At 38.1% G+C, this 18,488-nt stretch overlaps 1 protein-coding gene across 1 annotated transcript; it reads left to right on the top strand.

The window, feature by feature from the left end:
• klhl24a (kelch-like family member 24a) lies at positions 1–18,254 on the top strand. The gene is made up of 8 exons (XM_026314158.2): positions 1–275; positions 1,671–1,789; positions 1,881–2,725; positions 4,551–4,735; positions 8,292–8,410; positions 12,902–13,090; positions 14,599–14,787; positions 14,904–18,254. The coding sequence occupies exons 2-8, from the start codon at positions 1,715–1,717 to the stop codon at positions 15,102–15,104; spliced, it is 1,803 nt and encodes a 600-aa protein (XP_026169943.1). The 5' UTR covers positions 1–275; positions 1,671–1,714; the 3' UTR covers positions 15,105–18,254.
• The last annotated feature ends 234 nt before the right edge of the window (positions 18,255–18,488 follow it).

Below are 18,488 nucleotides of genomic sequence, written 5' to 3'. Positions count from 1 at the left end.
TTTTTTTTTTTCTTTTTTCGTTTTGGCTGACAAGTATAAATGGGTTCAGTGTTTACGGTTAGCTAGTTAGAGCGCTTTGTTTTGTCTTCTCATGACAGTTAAAATGCCCCGGCTGCATATCAGCGTTTTTTCTTTCTCATAACCTTTCAAAGGGACAGCTTGTGAACGATTACGGATATATTTCCTTCGGTATACGGGTTTATTTTTCTCAAGTTTTTTTTTTTTCTTCACTTCTTAACTGAAGAGGAAGCTTTATTTGGAAACGTCTGCATAAGGTAACAGCTTTTATCCACAACAGAGGCTGTTATGAAGTTTTATGAGCTTTGAATTTGCGTTTGTTAATTGTTTTTTGCTTGAGTTTGTCACAAAATACTGAGTGGGCTGAGCTAACGTTACTATTTTTTTTAGTATGTTGTCAAGGGCTAACGCTCGGCACGTGGCAATTCTCCTTTGTCTAACCAACCGAAGCAGGTTGTTTTTTTTTTTTTTTTTTTTAAGATGGTCACATGATTAAATACATTTTAGTTGTCTGTCTGCAATGAATACTTTAATATCTAGCTACATACATGTTTCACGTCTGAATGTTTTTAAGCAACAATAAATGTGTGTTGTTTTGATGTTTTGTCATTTCACCTTTTATTTCACTTGAATAACCAAACAAAAAGACACTTATAATCACTTATAAATAAAACCGGCTTTATTTAATTTAATGTTGTTTGTTTTAAATGCTGTTGTTTTATTATTATTTTTTGTCCCCGTCGGTGTGTATTAGTAACAAAGTAAATATATTCATGCGTCAGACACCTGTGGGTAAACCTGTCCCTTATACTGCGTTCATCGGAGGAGGTGCTGTTGCTGGAGAATAAAGCACGTGAACAGACCTAGCCTTCCTCAGCTGAGTCAAAGTTAAAAATAACCTGAGTTAAATTAACTGGTAGGAGCAAAGGACAGACCTGCTAAAGTGTGGCCACAGATAAGACTGTGATGTTTTGATTTAATGTCTTCAATTGAGCTTTAGATGGGGATGTACTGAATAAAACAAAAACTGTGAACAAAGCATAATTCTCATGGAGTACCTGGTTTGTCTGCTATAAGAAAAGAGGCATATGTCTTAAAGATTACAGGTTTAACTAAAACAGTAAACATGACATGAAGTTATCAGTAGCTCTGATGTGTTACTTGTTATTCAGACTGATGTGTTTTGTGTCTTTCAAGTTGCCTGACATGTTAGTTGGCTTTCCAACCATTGCCCAACGTCTCTTACACCTTTGTCATATTCTTTGTGATGCAGTGTGTTGTGCTTCAGGGCACAACTGCCTTGATGTAGTGATGAGATAAAGTAAGTGCCATGCAGTTGTATGTGCAATTCAGATTTCAGTCCTTAAACTACTTTTCTTAAACCATGATGAAACATATTTTAGCAGTACCCCATGGGCTTGGGAAAGCTGTTGTCATGTTTTCTACAAATTCTTTACAGATGCTTTGCTTTGTGGGTTTGCTCTATGGGAGCTTTGTTTTACATGTAATGAATGTTCTCAATTTGTACTACAGTGATGCAGTTAGGTTTCTGTTTTATGCATTTGTGCCATTCAAAAGGTATATAGCAAAAATTTATGCAAAGAGTTTTTTTTTTTTGTAATTGTACTGTACCATCTTCTCTCCATCCTCAGGTTACCTTAAAGTTTAGAGAAGTTTTACACTGAAGGTGGCAGCCATGGTGTTGATTCTAGGCAGAAGGATGAACAGGGAGGACCCTGGGATCAGAGACTCACCAGCTGTCAAACGCAAGGTGCTGCCCAACAGACAGATGTTTTCTAGCTTGTAGTTTTTACTAAAGTCACTGGTTTTACAAATCATTATACATGCCTTTGTTTCCCAAGGTGTTTGAGGTTGACTCTAAAACTTTGGCATGCCAGGATGTCTTGGACTTCTGTTCTGGTGCATCCCACTCAGAGGGCATCCTGCAGGTGTTCAATGAATTTCGCGACTGCCGCCTGTTCACCGATGTGGTCATCAGCGTTCAGGGCCGTGAGTTTCCCTGCCATCGTGCTGTGCTTTCTGCCTGCTCTTCCTACTTCAGAGCGATGTTCTGCAATGATCACCGTGAGAGCCGTGAGATGCTGGTGGAGATCAATGGCATAATGGCTGAGGCGATGGACTCCTTCCTCACTTATGTTTACACAGGTCGTGCCAAGATCACCACTGAGAATGTCCAGTTCCTCTTTGAAACCTCCAGCCTCTTTCAGATCGCCACACTGCGTGATGCCTGTGCAAAGTTCCTGGAGGACCAGCTGGACCCATGCAACTGCCTGGGCATCCAGCGCTTTGCAGATGCACATGCCCTGAAGCAGCTAGCGAGCCGCTGCCGCAGTTACGCCCTGGCCAACTTCTCAGAGGTGGCTCAGCATGAGGAGTTCCTTGACCTACACACAGAAGAGCTGGAAGAGTACATTGACAGTGATGAGCTGTGCATTGGGAAGGAGGAGGTGGTGTTTGAGGCGGTGTTGCGCTGGGTATACTACAATGTGGAACACAGGAAACCCATGCTGAAGGCCCTGCTGCACCATGTGCGCCTGCCACTTCTGCACCCAAACTACTTTGTCCAGACAGTGGAGGGAGACGAACTCATCCAGAATGCACCAGAGTGCTACCAGCTTCTTCATGAGGCCAGGCGCTACCACGTGCTAGGAAATGAAATGATGTCACCCAGAACTCGGCCACGCAGGTAAAAAAAGTGTTGACTTACTAGATATGAATGAGATTAGAAATTATTTTACCTAGGTGTTATCAACAAATGGAAAAAACACATTTGTTCATCAGTTTATCCTGACAAATTATTTTTGGCCTGCGGAAGTAGTTGGACTTGTTAGTCTTGATAAACGCTTACAGCCTGTGATGTAGTTTAGTCACATCAATTAATAGATGACTTATCCCTGCATTGTTATGCACGAGTAATCATCTACTAAAAAAGAAAACAAATTTAGTCTGACCTTAGCTGATAATGTTTTTATCTTATTGGTTTAAAACATATTATCTGGAGTGAAATAATAAAACATGTCTTTTTAATCTTTTATTCTGCATTTTATAGCTAGAGGATACAACTTCAGCATGAATGCGCTCCTGGCAGTGTTGTTGTTATATGTGTGCGTGTGGGTGAGAGACAGGGAGTGTTGTGCTGAGCAGACAAGTGTGTCGTTGACTGAGCTGTATTTTGTTGCCCTGTTTTGAAATAGACATGATAATGAGGGGGGCAGAGCATGTTTGTACATGGACTGGTAACTTGAAAGAAAAAAAATATCTGGTGCAAGAAACAGCAGCTATGTAATGTTGAGTCTTGTTATCATACCTTGCTGATGAGTTTGAATTCTCAGTGCCTCAACCTGTTTGCTTTATGCCTAATTACCAAATGGTATTTTATTTATGCTGATTTTTTTTTTTTTTTATTATTATTATTATTATTTTCTGGTTAAACTGTATCCAGTGGGATGTTATCATGTTTGATGCTGACTGAAACCTGAGTGAGATACAGAACAGACCATGTAGTATCATGCTGTACAACAAAAAAACAGTGCAGCCACATTTTTTTGTTAGTGCTACTATAATAGTTAAAATGGGAACTGTGCGACTTGTCAGTTACTACAGCTGTGTGACATGAATTTTATGTGCATTGTGCCAGTTTCCAGGCAGCATTGTTCAGATCAGCAAGCCAATCAGGTAGTTCCCCAGATTCTCTGCATCGTTTGCCCTGAGGGCAGATCCTCTCCTGCTCGAAACAGATGCCTAATTGTTCCCTTTCTTTGTCCACACTGGGGCCTCTTTTGTCTTGGAAAGCCTTCAGAATGTAATTAACCATATGTGCACACACAAACATAAAAAAATATTCCTGGGTTGTTCCTGGACTGTCTTACATGTATACAAGTTTGTAAAATAACCCTAATCTCCACTGTGTGGATTTATGTTTCATCACATGCAGAGTAAAAAAATAGACGTAAGAAGAAGTGCAAAAAAAAACAAAACAAAAATAGTTTTTTGCCACAGTTGTACTTACAGTGGTACCTAGATTTTACTGGGATTCAATACAGCATCTGTATTTTTGAATGGTACTGTAAGAAAAGACGCTGTAGGTGAGTAGCTCACTTGTAGGAAGTAAAGTCATTTCCACAGCATGTTTTGGACAGCCAAAGAGGAAAACCTTGTGATCATGGAAATTCAGCTTAGGTCTACCCCGAAGTGTGTTTTTGTTGCTCCCTAGATTGACACCTTCATTGTAACCTTTGAAGTTAAGTGAAGCTATTACCATCTGAACCACCATTCCTGGCCCGGCACAAACGTCTACCTTCTGCAATTAGAAATCCCTGTGGTGTTGGTGTGTGTGTTTATATCTATCCATGCCCATGTACAGTTGTACATGTCTGTATGTTACTGTTTGGAGCCTTTTAATTTAAACACATTCTTATTGTCTGCCAGTGTTTTTATATGGCATCAGCTATGTTGTTGTTCCCCCTCCTTCTCTGAAACTTGCCTGACACTTCCCACATTCTTACTTACAGGTCAACCGGCTACTCTGAGGTGATTGTTGTGGTGGGTGGCTGTGAGAGAGTTGGTGGCTTCAACCTGCCCTACACTGAATGCTATGATCCAGTCACAGGAGAGTGGAAATCACTGGCCAAACTGCCAGAGTTCACCAAGTCAGAGTATGCTGTCTGCGCGCTTCGCAATGACATTCTGGTGTCAGGTAAGACCCCCCCATCAAATTTGTTAAAAAAATTAATAGTAATGTGCTGTCAAGCCTTGAAATGAGCACAAGCCAAATTTTATTGTACAGGTATTTTGTGAATTTACTAATTATTTGAAAGATGCTAAATTCAGTTTTAAATATTGGTAAATCTTTCAAAAGTGTATTTTTATTTTTATTATTTATAAATGGATCAATTACTCATTTTTTTTTTCTGTTTTCAAGAAAACCATTTGGCAAATGGACATTCAAAATTGTTAGCTAATTCCTTTAGCCATATCATTACTAGTAATCTAAAAGTCAATTCCAATCTTTCTTGAGAACCTGCTTATAAGGGATTTGAGTTTTGTTTTTGTTTTTGTAAGGTGCCTTCAGATGATTGTATTGTGATTTGGTACTCAAAATTAAATACAAATAAAAAGAAATAGATTGAAATTGAATTGAACTTCTTCTGTAGTTAGGTTGGTTCTTGATTGTCCAGTTTCCCTTGATTATGGTAAGTCTTATCCAAAAACAAACATTCACAATGACGCTCTAAAGGAGCATGGTCAGTGTACTTGACTTGCCATCTAATCTCCCAGTGGAGTAGCAGGAAAGGACATAGTGGCTGTTTGCCCTGTGTTATTTTTACAGCCTCATTCTAAGTTGAAGGAAAATATGAGAACATCTGGATGCACTCTCCAGGCCCTGTGCTCGGAGAGACCTTTACTGGCTCGCTTAGTCTTTTCCTCTTGCTATTGGCCAATCATCACGGTCACCACCTTTTACACTGGTTTAGCAGCTTTCTAGGATCCTTTATAAACAAAGGTCTAACGACCCTTTTCAAGCCTTTTCAGTCTGAGACTTCTCTGATAAGTTGTGATGTAACAAGTATAAAATAACCCTAAAACTGAAACATTATAGCTCTAATGGCCTCCTTGACAGGCTGCTGCATTTTTGGAACTTGGTGTGGGTCAAGTGTGATGTAAGCCTCCCTTGGCGAAAAAAAAAAAAAAGATCTAGATTAAACAAGACATTAGTATTACATCATTTGTTTGAAACTAATAAGGTCAGAGTAAACATACCGAAGTCAAATACTGATTTTAAAAATGTGCCGTGTGCAAGATATTGTTCTGTATAGTTGTTGCATTGAGGGCATCGGGTTTTCTTCATTTTTGTGAAATTATTTCCAAGAAAGAGATTAAGGCAAGTTCTAATGTGCCTGCCTGATGCTTAGACATGTTTTACTAGGCAAAAGCAGTGGTTAAAGATATAGAGGAGAGGAAAAAATGAAATAGGAGATACAGAGGGGGAAAAAAAAGAATCATCTTGCCTTCAGCAAAGAGCGTGCAATGTTTTTGCTTTTTTATGCTCCTACTGTGCCAAGTCCTCATGTGTGCTATCACTCTGCCCTTAAGCAATGCCTGGAAAAGTCAACATACCCCTCCCCTCCACATCTCTCTGTCCCAAATGCATACATGTGCTCTATATACACTGTATACTGTATGTTGAGCTTCACTACCACACTTTTTTGTTACTCTACCCCTTACCCTACATTGATTTATTTAATCCCCTTTTCTGACCTTGATATTTATCTTGCACTCATTTACATTCCCTCACATGCCTCCATTCTGCCCCTCTCTTCACACTGGTAACTGGTGCAAATACCTTGGAGGGCCTCCAGCCTCTAACACAGCTGCAGTTAGCTGTGGTCTTAAAAAGGGCATGGTTCATCTGGGTATACAAAACCCCTTAGTTCTCTGTCCTGGGACAGGGACTCTGGCCGCTGCTGATTTTCTCACATCATAGCACTGTAACAACCCACTATCTGAAAATCAGAGTGGGTTTTCTGGATTAACACAGGAATGCTTTTAGCATAGGATATACTTCCGATTAGTCGGTGTAATCTCAATTATGACCTGATCACACAAGATTAATTATGTTTGGTTTAATGTGACAACACAAAATAAATGTCTCTTTTCCCACTCACTACACTGTAAGAATTTAAACACATTTGGAGAATGTGTTATCAGCTAGAGAGTAGTAAATCAGTAAAATAGACTGAACTCGATAATTAGCATTAGCAATATGTAACTAAGTGGAAAATATAACTCAGACAGCAAGTACACATATCATACTGGGACCTCTGAAAGTCACTAGTAGTCCTACCCTTCTGAGCCCATAGGACTTGGAGCAGCTGACGGCAGAAGTTTGTTTAACTAATGTTTCTAGGTTTCCAGGGCTTTCTTTGAAGTGGTACATCCTCAGTCGTCTCTCTTCCTTTGTGCAAATCTATAGAGACAGATGCCTTAAGGGCATCAGACTGTCTGGCTCTTTCACTGTCCAGCAGATTATCAAGCAGACACATTATTACCACTAACTTCCTTCTCTTCCGCCTCTTCTCGTCTGGTTGCTACACTATAATTAAAAGTTACTGAAGATTATTATCATGTCAACAAAAACATCAACAAAAAAGTACACATATACAATATAGCCATTTTTTAAATGTGATTACATTTCAAGAAGGTGATCTATTGTTAGGATGGTTAATATTTACTGTGATCTGTCTAGTCTCACCGTCATCTGTCTTACAATAAGGGAAACCGCTCCTCTTTGCATGTGAATGCACAAGAGACCTAGACACCTTTGTTTACAGTGGCACGTTTTCTTTATGTGTATATCATTGCTCTATATAACCACCCACACGTGTTCCATACAAAGAAAACAGGAAACTGCACACAACAAATATAGATATAGAATTTAATAATATAGATTTTTAAATTTAGTTTCAAGGGATTATTAATCATTATCACTTTGTGTTAGGTAGGAAACTGCTGTTCTCTCAATGGCATACAGTTGTGATTTATTGATTTTTATAACTTATACTTGTTCTGGACCTATTTTGTGTAAAAGCCTGCATGTATTGAAAATAATAGCCAAACAATAATAGTCAGATGACTTGTTGACACTGGAGTCACTCTGTCTGCACAGCGTGCTAAAAAGTTAGCACATGCAATCCACTGTGTTTTTAAAATTTCGGCTTTGTTCTGTACTCCATCGACAGACAGGTGTGGTTTTGGGTTTTTGTGTGGTAGTGGTAGGGGGAGGGGTGTCGGGAGGTAAAGGACAGGTTGCATGGCTTGTGACCTTGACTGTTTTTATTCTTTACAAGTTCTTACAGTGCATGTTAAGAGAGTCAGTCTTACTATAGTCATTGATCCAGATTATGCTAAAAAATAAATTAAAAACTCCTGCTTATTCAGCACTTGTGCATAGATATTAAAACATGATACTATGTATGGGTATCTTTAAATAGCCAACTTTCTGCAATGTTTGACTGTGTGTTTGAGGAAACCTTTTATTTGCTAAGTGAACATTTGACATCCAGCTTTAGGTCAAAGTCCGAGAAGACACTTAAAATTTTGCCTCACCCATAAATAACCCTGGCTGTTCACCAGGAGCATCTTGGGTTTAAAATACTCTTTTTATCTATCTATATATGCTTTATATTAGACTCAAAACATTAAGAAACAATACTAGTAATAATACATACATTTTTATCTGTTGGTGTTTTCAGGTGGTCGTATCAACAGCAGGGATGTGTGGATGTACAACTCACAGCTCAACCTATGGATCAGAGTGGCTTCTCTTATCAAAGGCCGCTGGCGGCACAAGATGGGCGTCTTACTGGGCAAGGTAATGAGAGAGCCTCAAAACCAGATATGTGTTAGATACATTTGATGTAGGAGTAAATTTAGAGTTTAATGCCCACTGACACTGGGCTGTCTCATCACGGTGGGCCGAGGCATTCTTGAGTATTGATAGCATGGATGGGGTGCTTCTGAACTGGAGGAACTTTTATTTAGCACCATTAGAGGAAGTTGCCTTTTTTTTTTTTTTTAGGAACTGCAGGAACTGAGAACTATAATTTGTAATTTGTAAATGATTGGTGCCAGCTCTCTTTGCACATGGCGGCTACATAGGAGCAGTTCAAATAGAGCAAAGCAAAAACACAATATATGTTAAATGTCACATAATTTTTCTAATATCTCAGATTAAAACCAGCGATCTGACAGCAGATTGGTTGTGAAATTTGAAATTAATGTCTATACATGATCATGATCATTAATCCTTGACCACTACTTGTACTCTTGAACTGTTACTATTTAAAGTTTCTAGTACAGGGCCAGGTGGACATTCTTGTTTGAGGGCAGCAGGAGTTTATGGGATGTGTGCCAGCACCTCACACTTCCAAGTTAAGATCTAGATTAGATCTTTTACGCGTATCATGCTTCAGTGTCTCTGCTCAATCACATAAGCTTGGAGTGGCCATACATAGCTGTAAGAACTCCTGCTAAGCCTGTAAACACATTGGATTTGCATACATAGGCATAATTCAGAATATAGTACCAGGATCTTCAAATTTCTATGGAATGCTGCAGGCAGTTTACAAGAAAAAACAAACTCCATCATTAGATTAAATACCCTGGCTGTCCAAATGTTTGTAAATGCAAGTTGTCAGGCCAATCTATATTGAATTTTCTGTGACTTTAAAAATACATGCAGAATAATTAGTTGCTTTGCAAGAAAAACAACAAACACACATGCGTGCTTTTGAACGATACACAAGTCTTCCACATCAGTGAGAGACACTGTCAGCTGTACGATGACACAATGGTTATAAAAGTCAGTAATTAAGTCCAAAATGAGTCATATATCATGGTGTGGCAAAAACAAGTTGGAACATTTAAATGGTTGCCACTTAACATCACTATAGTGCATTAAATGAAACTAAGGTTACATTTTATGATCTGTATTTGACTATTATGCAACACAGATTTGATGCTACAAGACAAAAGTTTTTGTTCAGAAATACAAATAGTAATGGCGTACCATTACTATTTGTATGGTATTTCTGTGCTTATAGTAACTCTTACACCTGCAAGTTTTAACTGGCCGGGAATCACGTTATTCAGTATAGTTTATTTTGTTTACACAGTAAATGGCCACAAATGTTTTACTGTTCCTTGGAAAACACATTCCTTGGAAATGTTAAAACCTGGACAGGCTCTTGAGAGTGACCACTTCCTGTATCTGTCACTTGTGGTTTTGTCTTATTCTTCTCTGTTGTTGTTTCTCTTTTTAATTTATAAACTTTAAAGAGTCAAAGGTTAAATTGATTTTTTTTTTTTTTTTTAATGCCTTTTGTACTATGTACAAACCTACTATGTACTACCAGTGCTCCTTTTCTGAGATAAATCTGTCTGATAGAAAATGGTATCACTTGGTATCTTGGTATTTCTGTTGTTTACTTGTTTAATCATTTTTCCTCAAAACTCTGTTATCTGTGGTATTTGATTCTTCTTGTTAACTCATGGAGTTCCACATAGTGGTGAGGAAGGCCATTTCCAGTGAACATCTTTTGTTAGGAATACGTTGCAGGTCATATCATCCCTGTTATTTCAGAAAGGCACGCTACTGATCCTTTAGATCTCTTTATTGTTTTTCCTCTTAATTTGGGTCTCCCTCCTCCTCCTGAGTTTGTACCCAGTTGTTTCCTTATTCAGTCTGTAATTTCCTCTTTTGATGGACAGCACTGATGCTCCAGTAGCATGTATGAAGAAACAAGGGCTGTTGTAAACTTGTAAGAGTTTATATAATGAGCCCGTAGGCACATTCATGCTTTAATGCAAAGACCTTAATGCCAACTTCTACAAACATCATCATTTTGCATATTCAGTTGCCAATATTCGTATTACTGTTCTTGTGCAGACCTAATTTCATTTATTTAATCCTAGTCATAACCGAAAGTGTACACTTCTGTTTTCTCAAAATGATATAGGTACAAAAACATACACACACATACACACAGTGTCTCACATTCTGTGATGCCCTGTTGGACTGGTCTGGTTTCCAGAGTATAAGCAAAAATAGGTCACCATTTGTTTTCCTCTCCCTGTTATGCGTGCACTTGGTGACGGCTGTTCTCGTCTGTCATAGTGTTTCACTCTCTGTCTCTATGTCTTTGTCTCTGTCAGTGTTTCTCTCTCTCTCTCTCTCTCTCTCTCTGTTTTCCTGTGGTGTTGTTCAGTGTCTGTGTTTGTCTTGCGGTCTTCTCTACATATTAAGGAAACAATCATTTATCCAGTGTTGATGTTTAAATGTGGTAATAAAATAAGCTGGAAATGTGCTTGTTCAGAGACTAGCAAGTGTGCCTGCAGAGACTCATGAATCATGTTTAGCTTATTGTTTATGCGACAGCCACAGGCCTGAAGTCAGTGCAGAGCATATGCTACGCTCATCAAATTAATGTGGAATGTACCTATATTGATATACCAACACTTTCACCAAAGCCATGTAGGGTGCTTTATTGATGGAGTAGTGAGGGTGAAAATGAAAAGAGCATTCCAGGGTCTGTCAGCCCCCACTGTCTACCACTAGGGCCTTTTCTGGATATTGTCAGTAGAGTAATAACGTGTTGGTTCACCCAAATTGTGAAAAAGCTTTTTTTTTTTTATTTAACAATAGCATCCACTTTACTCTGGGTGATCCACAGACCTCAATGAATAGTTTTTATAGGGAGGGTTTTTTTTTTTTTTTTGGTAGAAAGTAGTTCCAGCAAAAACTGTGAGGACTGTGGACTATCCAAAGTAATAAATAATAATCTAATAATAAAACGATATTGTTTCTGCAAGGTACTGTTCTTGTAATTTTTTATTTTACAATGCCATTAACTTTAAGTTTTTCTGTCTGTGCCATTGTTTCCCATACTTTTTCACTTGTGCCAACAAATAACCCACATTTTACATGTATTATCAGATGTAACATCACAGGGTTAAAATTTTCAACTGTCCATAATTTTATTCTGTTAAGTGTGGCAGTAGCCATCCACCACATGTAGGTTAGAATAGTGTGTTATTACTTAAAACCCATGAATGTAGACACAGGGACAAACCTAGAAAAGCGGTAGTGCTGTAAATTAGCCCAGGAGTTGGCAATGTCCAAATATCCATGTGCCACATCCACTTCCATCTTTTTGTTCCCCCTTTTCCTTCTATCTTTCTTTTTCTCTCTTTTCTCTACCTCTCCCTCTTTCTCTTTCTCTCTCCCCCTTGTCTATATACTTGTTTATGCTTCAGATTTTCTGGAGAGACAGGAACAGCCTGAAGTTTTTCTCTTGCATAAGACCAGCCTGTTGATAACCAGTAATGCTGCTCAGTGTGCATTCATGTCATCTGAACCTCTTCCAGAGAAGTTTAACATGCTGTCTTCCTTTCACCTGCTTTTGTTTTAGTCCTTTAGCCTTGGTAAGCTTTTCCCTTCTTCCTGCCTCACATTTTCAGTTTTTCTCATTTTGTCAATCTTTGTGCTCCAGGAGAGTGGTATGGTTAACTACATGGCATTTCTTACTATGGATATCTTATGTTAACACAATTCTCAAGCTTTTACTGTTTATCATTAGTGTTTCTGATTAGATGATCCAGAAAATGGTATTTGACCAAATTATTCAGTCAAGCTGGAAATAAAAGCCTCTGTGATCTAAAAGCAAACATCTTAGATTTGCAATTATCTAATAATTGTACATGTCCTCTATAGGGTATCAGGGTGGCTGGAGACAATCCCAGCTGACATTAAGTGCAGGTACACGTCTGGATAGGTCCCCCCGTCCTATCACGGAGCTGACCATATTAGAGTTTCAATTAAAAATCTTATTTTGAATTGTAAATTCACAGGGTGGCATCCAGGGTGGCATGCTGCTGCAGTTTTTACAAAACAATTATGAAAGGAGTCGTTACGCTGTTAGTGACAGTTGCACAGAGGAGGAAGTAATGTTTGAAGTCTAAGGCATGCAAGTGCACCCGTGCCTGCAGGGATCCAGCTCAGTGTTTACAGATATAAGAGAAATGAGGACAGGAATAATGGTGCTTCTTCAGACGAAATGCGTCATCTTTCTATGCACCTGATAGACTGGTTCCCTGAATTAGTAGGTTTAAATATGAACATCTTTATTACAGTTGGTGTGTGTATGTATTTGTTGGATGGAAAAGTATATCACATGTAAGCAAAATTACATAATATTACTTCAGTTTTATAATCTTGCTCTGTAGAATGTGGCACACCTTAGCAAATCCGTCTGAGATGCTGACTCAGCTCCTAATTCTAACATGTTTGTGCATCTGGCCTCAGGTCTATGCTGTGGGTGGCTATGATGGCCAGAGCCGCTTGAGCAGTGTGGAGTGTTATGACTCCTTTTCTAACCGCTGGACAGAAGTGGCTCCAATGAAAGAGGCAGTCAGCTCCCCAGCTGTGGCCAGCTGTGCTGGCAAGCTGTTTGTCATAGGAGGAGGACCCGACGACGACACTTGTTCAGACAAGGTGGGAAATAGATGTTTGCTCCCTGAGCCAAACACCTAAGCACTGAGTGATGACAGCTTTTTGTGTCCTGTAACCTGTTTTTAATAATTATACCTTAAGAATAAATCTTTGAAATCCTGTTTTCAAAGTAGACAAGTCACTAGGCTGTCTAAATGGTAACTTGACTTGTTACTGTCAAGTGCTAGGCATATGTAAATTAGACTGTACTTTGAATTGGCTTATAAATTAAAAGCTAAAGTTTGTTTGTGTTAATATAGATGAATAAAATGTGTTACTGATGATTTATTACTGAAGAAGAAAAAGTGCATAGTGAAATGTGCATTCTGGTTTGTTTCTTTCATACAGCATACACAGGCCTCATCAAGTTCACAGGCTCTGCATGATTATTTATTTTTGATTATTGATGAAACGATAGAAGTGGGGTTTTTTTTTTAAGCTTTCTGAGTTACCTAAATTGGCCTACTAAACATTTTTAGACTGGCAAGATGAGTTTCAAAACAGGAACAGAAACTGTGCCCTTTCCTGTTAAACATTACTGACTGACAGTTTATCTTTTGTGACAACTGCCATTTCCTGGTCAGTCTGGTTGATCTTGATTAAGCTCATTTTACTGTATTAATTATATGCTGATCATTACATCAGTTTTTTAATTGTGCTGTATTTCAAGTTTAATGTTTAATGTGTCATTGATAGAAACATTCATATACTGAGATGACATTGACATGCTTTGACATGTTGCTAGTGGAAAAGGGGAATAGTACAGAAAGAATGAAAATATAGACTAACCATTTTTAGGAAATAGGCTTAGTGTTTGAAAGGTAACATACCATGATTAAGATTTTGTAGTAAATGTTAGGGAACAATAAAACAATAATTCTAAAGAATTTTAAGAATTAAAATCATTTTTCATCTGGCACTCAATCATGTGTCAGCGGTATCACTGTGTAAAACTATTTTTTGATAGCCCCAGGGATCAGAACATGACAGGCAATAGTGAAATAGTTTTATCGTCACTTTGACTGGCTGCAATATTACTGTGGGTAAACAGGAAGAAGCTGGCATTCGCAGGAACCCAGCTTCTCTATCTTCTGTGGAATAGCTGCCTGTTTATGTTATTTATGCCTGTGTGGGGTAAAAAAAATGCACGTCTACAGACAAAGAACCATTCTGATAAGAGTTCCTTTGAACTACTTATCACTGGAGTCTCCTTACAGAGTCATTTACAGAAGTTCCAATGGTCTGTGTTTGCTGGAGTGAAATCCTGTGCATTGTAGCTGTTGTCTAAAGCCACACTGTTTGGAAGGAGTTTACTTTTGAAATGTGGGTGCGAGAATGCTTGGATTGTTTGCAACACCACATAGAGTCAAACTTCAGTCAGCAGAACAGTCAGTAAAACCACCATCACCTACATATATGCCACTTTCTTCTGTTCAGTGACTATTTTTCCATGAACTAATTTTCTTTATAATAATGAAACACAACTAACTACATGTTACCATATGTCACAGGTTCAGTCCTATGACCCGGACGCAGACTCCTGGTTACTACGGGCCAACATCCCCATTGCCAAGCGCTGCATCACAGCAGTGTCCCTTAACAACCTGATCTATGTGTGCGGCGGTCTCACCAAGTCCGTATTCTGCTATGACCCTCTAGAGGACTACTGGATGCATGTGGTCCACACCTTTAACAAGCTGGTATTAGATTAAATGCAGCTACTAAAATAACCAAATATGTGATGTCAGCTGCTCAAATGCTGGGTTTGTAATTTCTGTAGGTGCAACCTCTAATTTCAGTTTCTCTCTGCCTGCAGGAGAGCTGTGGCATGTCTGTGTGCAATGGTAAGATCTTCATCCTTGGTGGCAGAGGGGAAAATGGCGACGCAACCGACACCATCCAGTGTTATGACCCGTCAACAGGCATCATCACAGGAGTGGCAGCCATGCCACGACCAATCTCCTACCACGGTTGTGTAACCATCCATCGCTACAATGACAAGTACCAAAGGCACTGACTATAAACATTGACACACTCCCACATGAGAGCACACACTAAATAACATTAACTCTTTAAAACTTAACTCTTCAAGTTCACCCCAGTGCACATACATTGACACACACTTTTTGATAACAGACCTATTTAATCATTCAGTCCACAGTACCAGTAATTTATTTTCTCACAGCATCATGTAGCAGTTATTGTGTTGCTGTGAAACATCTACTGCTGTGTACTGTAGCTCTAGACCTTCTATGGAAATGCACATGATTTGTCTGTAACATGAGCTAAAGTGAATTTAAGTAAAGATTACTAGTAACTCACAGTGTTAGAAAGTCATCATACTTGGCAAAATTAGAGAAAACTGATTATGATAACAGTCATCAATCTGATTGTAGATATTTGGGGAAAACATGCCTGATTGCTTGTTGAATTACCAAAAGGATATATAATTATGATGAGGTTATGAGCGCATAAATTGTATGTAATTTTAATTTTGAGGGTTATTCCTACCCTTAGGATCATTTTTCTGTGGCACCATATTCTAAACTCAAGGTTTGCTTACTTAACCTTTCACAGAGCTTTCAGCTATATACTGTGACCTACTATAAGTACAGTTTACATGTCGTGTCACCTGAGCAGGTTTCACTGATTGTAAAACGGCATGTTATATAGTTGAAAAATCATTGAAAACCTAAGTACAGTTAGTAAATGTTTTACCACATAAACTAATATTTTTGCACATTTTCAAAAGAAAATAATTGTTTAGTGTAGACAGACAGAAATTTCTATTCCTGAGGACTGGAGTTTATAAATGACAAAAAATTATTTGCTTAGCTGAATGCATTGATGAGCAGATAGTGCTGACCAACAAAGACAATGCAGAAAATTGAAAAACACCAAGGCTGATCAGCCAGAAGATAAAGATGTTATGAATTTATTTTTGACTGACAGATAATCAGCCAGATTAGATGTCCAAACCTTGTATCTACTGTAATCCATGCAGACATTACTGCATTACTACAACATACCACATCACTAGTAAAGGATATTTTTTTAAAAGTACTGACTGTTATTTGACTCTTTGCCTTAATGCTAAAAATGACCTGATAAAAATGTGGTTAACAGTCAACCAGCTGCTCTACCACATTATCAGTGGTCCTAAACAAAAGGGTGAAGAGAAGAAACAAAGAGTGGAGGCCATACAAAGATAGTGGAATATATAGTCAGTGTTAGTTCTGCCCTCTGGTTTCCGTTTTTCTCACATCCCTCTATTTATCGCCAAGTTCCACTTCCCATATGTGTTTCCCTTTTCCCAGCTCCAGCTGTGTAATCACCTCACTGTTTCTGATCTACATTTATATTAAGCTTTATTGTGCTGCACTATGAATATATTATTTTTACACTCATTTTCTTTTCTTATTTTTTAAGTTATACTTGTTTGTCCTTTTTATAATTGGATTTTACTGTATTATATGTAGCTTTTCTGTTTCATATCAATATAAGTTTATGGGTGTATTGGGCTTGTGGGTGATTTTATAGATGTGAGAAGCCTTTGTGGATCAAACTCGAAGACTGCTCTGAATAAGTGGTGTGCTTGTTTGTTATCTATATACAGTATGTATGTGACTTTTATGACAGTCTGGATGTGTTGGAGCCAAGGGGGTTTATTGAAGAGTTCTAGTGTAAGCATTGCAATACACCTAACTTCTATTAACAGAACTCTTCACACTGATGCTGGCACTTCTCACATGTACACTTACATGTAAAGATGTAACTCGGGGTAACCGTAGATACCTCCAGGTGTGTATGTGTGTTTACTGGTCAGCTAAGGTGGCACATGTAGCAGTGCTATCTGAGTGACAAGGATTTTGGACGGTGTGGCTCATGGTCAGTAAAAGTCAGCCTTTTACCACACTTGGCTTGATAGAATAGAGGTATTGCTGTGAATATAACTTTGAAATATTTTTATGTTTTCTTTGTTTAACCTGTATTTAAATGTATCCCTTTTGTGGTTGCATTTTGTTTTTTTTTTCTGTAACTGAGAACCCCAATTGTGCACTTTGACAGATTCCTGTTAAATGTAGAATTATATTACAAATGATTTTCTTTCTTTTTTTTTTTTTTTTTTTTTACTGTATCAGTAAATGTTCTTTGCTTTCTTTGTAAGACAGTAAGTGGGCCGATCAGCTCCTCCTGGTGGTCACTACCTGTTGTTGCTCTGATATTCTCAGAAAAAAAACAGATTGCTACAAGATATTACACATAACTGAGTGAAAAATAGAGGATCTGCGAGTTTGATATTGTCTAACAAAGTGTAACTTCATTATGATTATAAGAACAGTAGAGATTATGTTTTTGTCTGTCACAATGACAAAAACTGAGGTATTTTGACTTAAATCATCCTCCACAAATTTTCTTGACATTAAATGTGTTCACTGGCATGTCTTCAACGGTAGCACAGGCTGCACACTCAGAGTAACTCAGGAGGCCAACAGGAGGAGACAGACAAAGTAGTGAGGTAATACAGTGGGTGTTAGAGAGAGAGAATCTAAGTGTGTGTGTCTGTGATTTTTGTGAGTATTTACTCAAAATGGGACGCAAACACTGTCCTGTTGATTTTCATTATTCGCTATGTAGAGGCTTTCCTAACTTGTTTGGTTTTGATAATATTACTGATTGTTTTTGTGTCTGTTTACTTTTGCTTGTTGTGATGATTTGTGGGACTGTGTGTTGCTGATATATTGTGTCTCCCGCATCCCAAATAGCATGCATTATGTTAAACTCTGAAGATCTCAGCATTGAAGGTTGACTGGCAGACTTTAACATGAATGCAGACATAAGCCAAAGTGGATTTGACTCAAAGGTGACTTTGTTGAATACATGTCAGTAGTTTAAATTGTGCTTGCATGCAAGATGGTGGTTTAAATTGTTAAATGTAGAATACTGCCCTATGCGCCTGATTAAAGGAATAACGAGTGGGGAATTAAATTGGATCATTTAGATAGAAACCTTTCTAATCGTGTGTATGATGTGATATTTTAACGCCACCTTCCTCTAAGATGCTCTGTACCCATGAGAAAGCTTTGTACTTTTGTAAAATGCAGTATGTTGAAATGTAAATGTTGACTTGAGAAGCATCAATAAAGTTTTTTTCTTTCTATGACAATGCTTGTTTCTTGTCTTATTATAAAAAAGGTTCAAGAATGAAATCAGAGTTTATAGGTAAGGAAGTTTTAAAATTGCACATTGGATGCATTTTAATTGCATATGAAATTAAATATGACAAATTCAGCAGATTATGTACATTGTAAGAGCTTTTGATTCTAAACTCCCAGAGTGATGTTATGGCTGTCATATGTTCTTTTTCAAACTAAACTTTGAGTAAGAAAATTGGAACAAA

This window comes from Mastacembelus armatus, chromosome 17 (genome assembly GCF_900324485.2).
Source record: "Mastacembelus armatus chromosome 17, fMasArm1.2, whole genome shotgun sequence".
NCBI lineage: Eukaryota > Metazoa > Chordata > Actinopteri > Synbranchiformes > Mastacembelidae > Mastacembelus > Mastacembelus armatus.
This window is presented reverse-complemented; position numbering and strand designations above follow the sequence as displayed.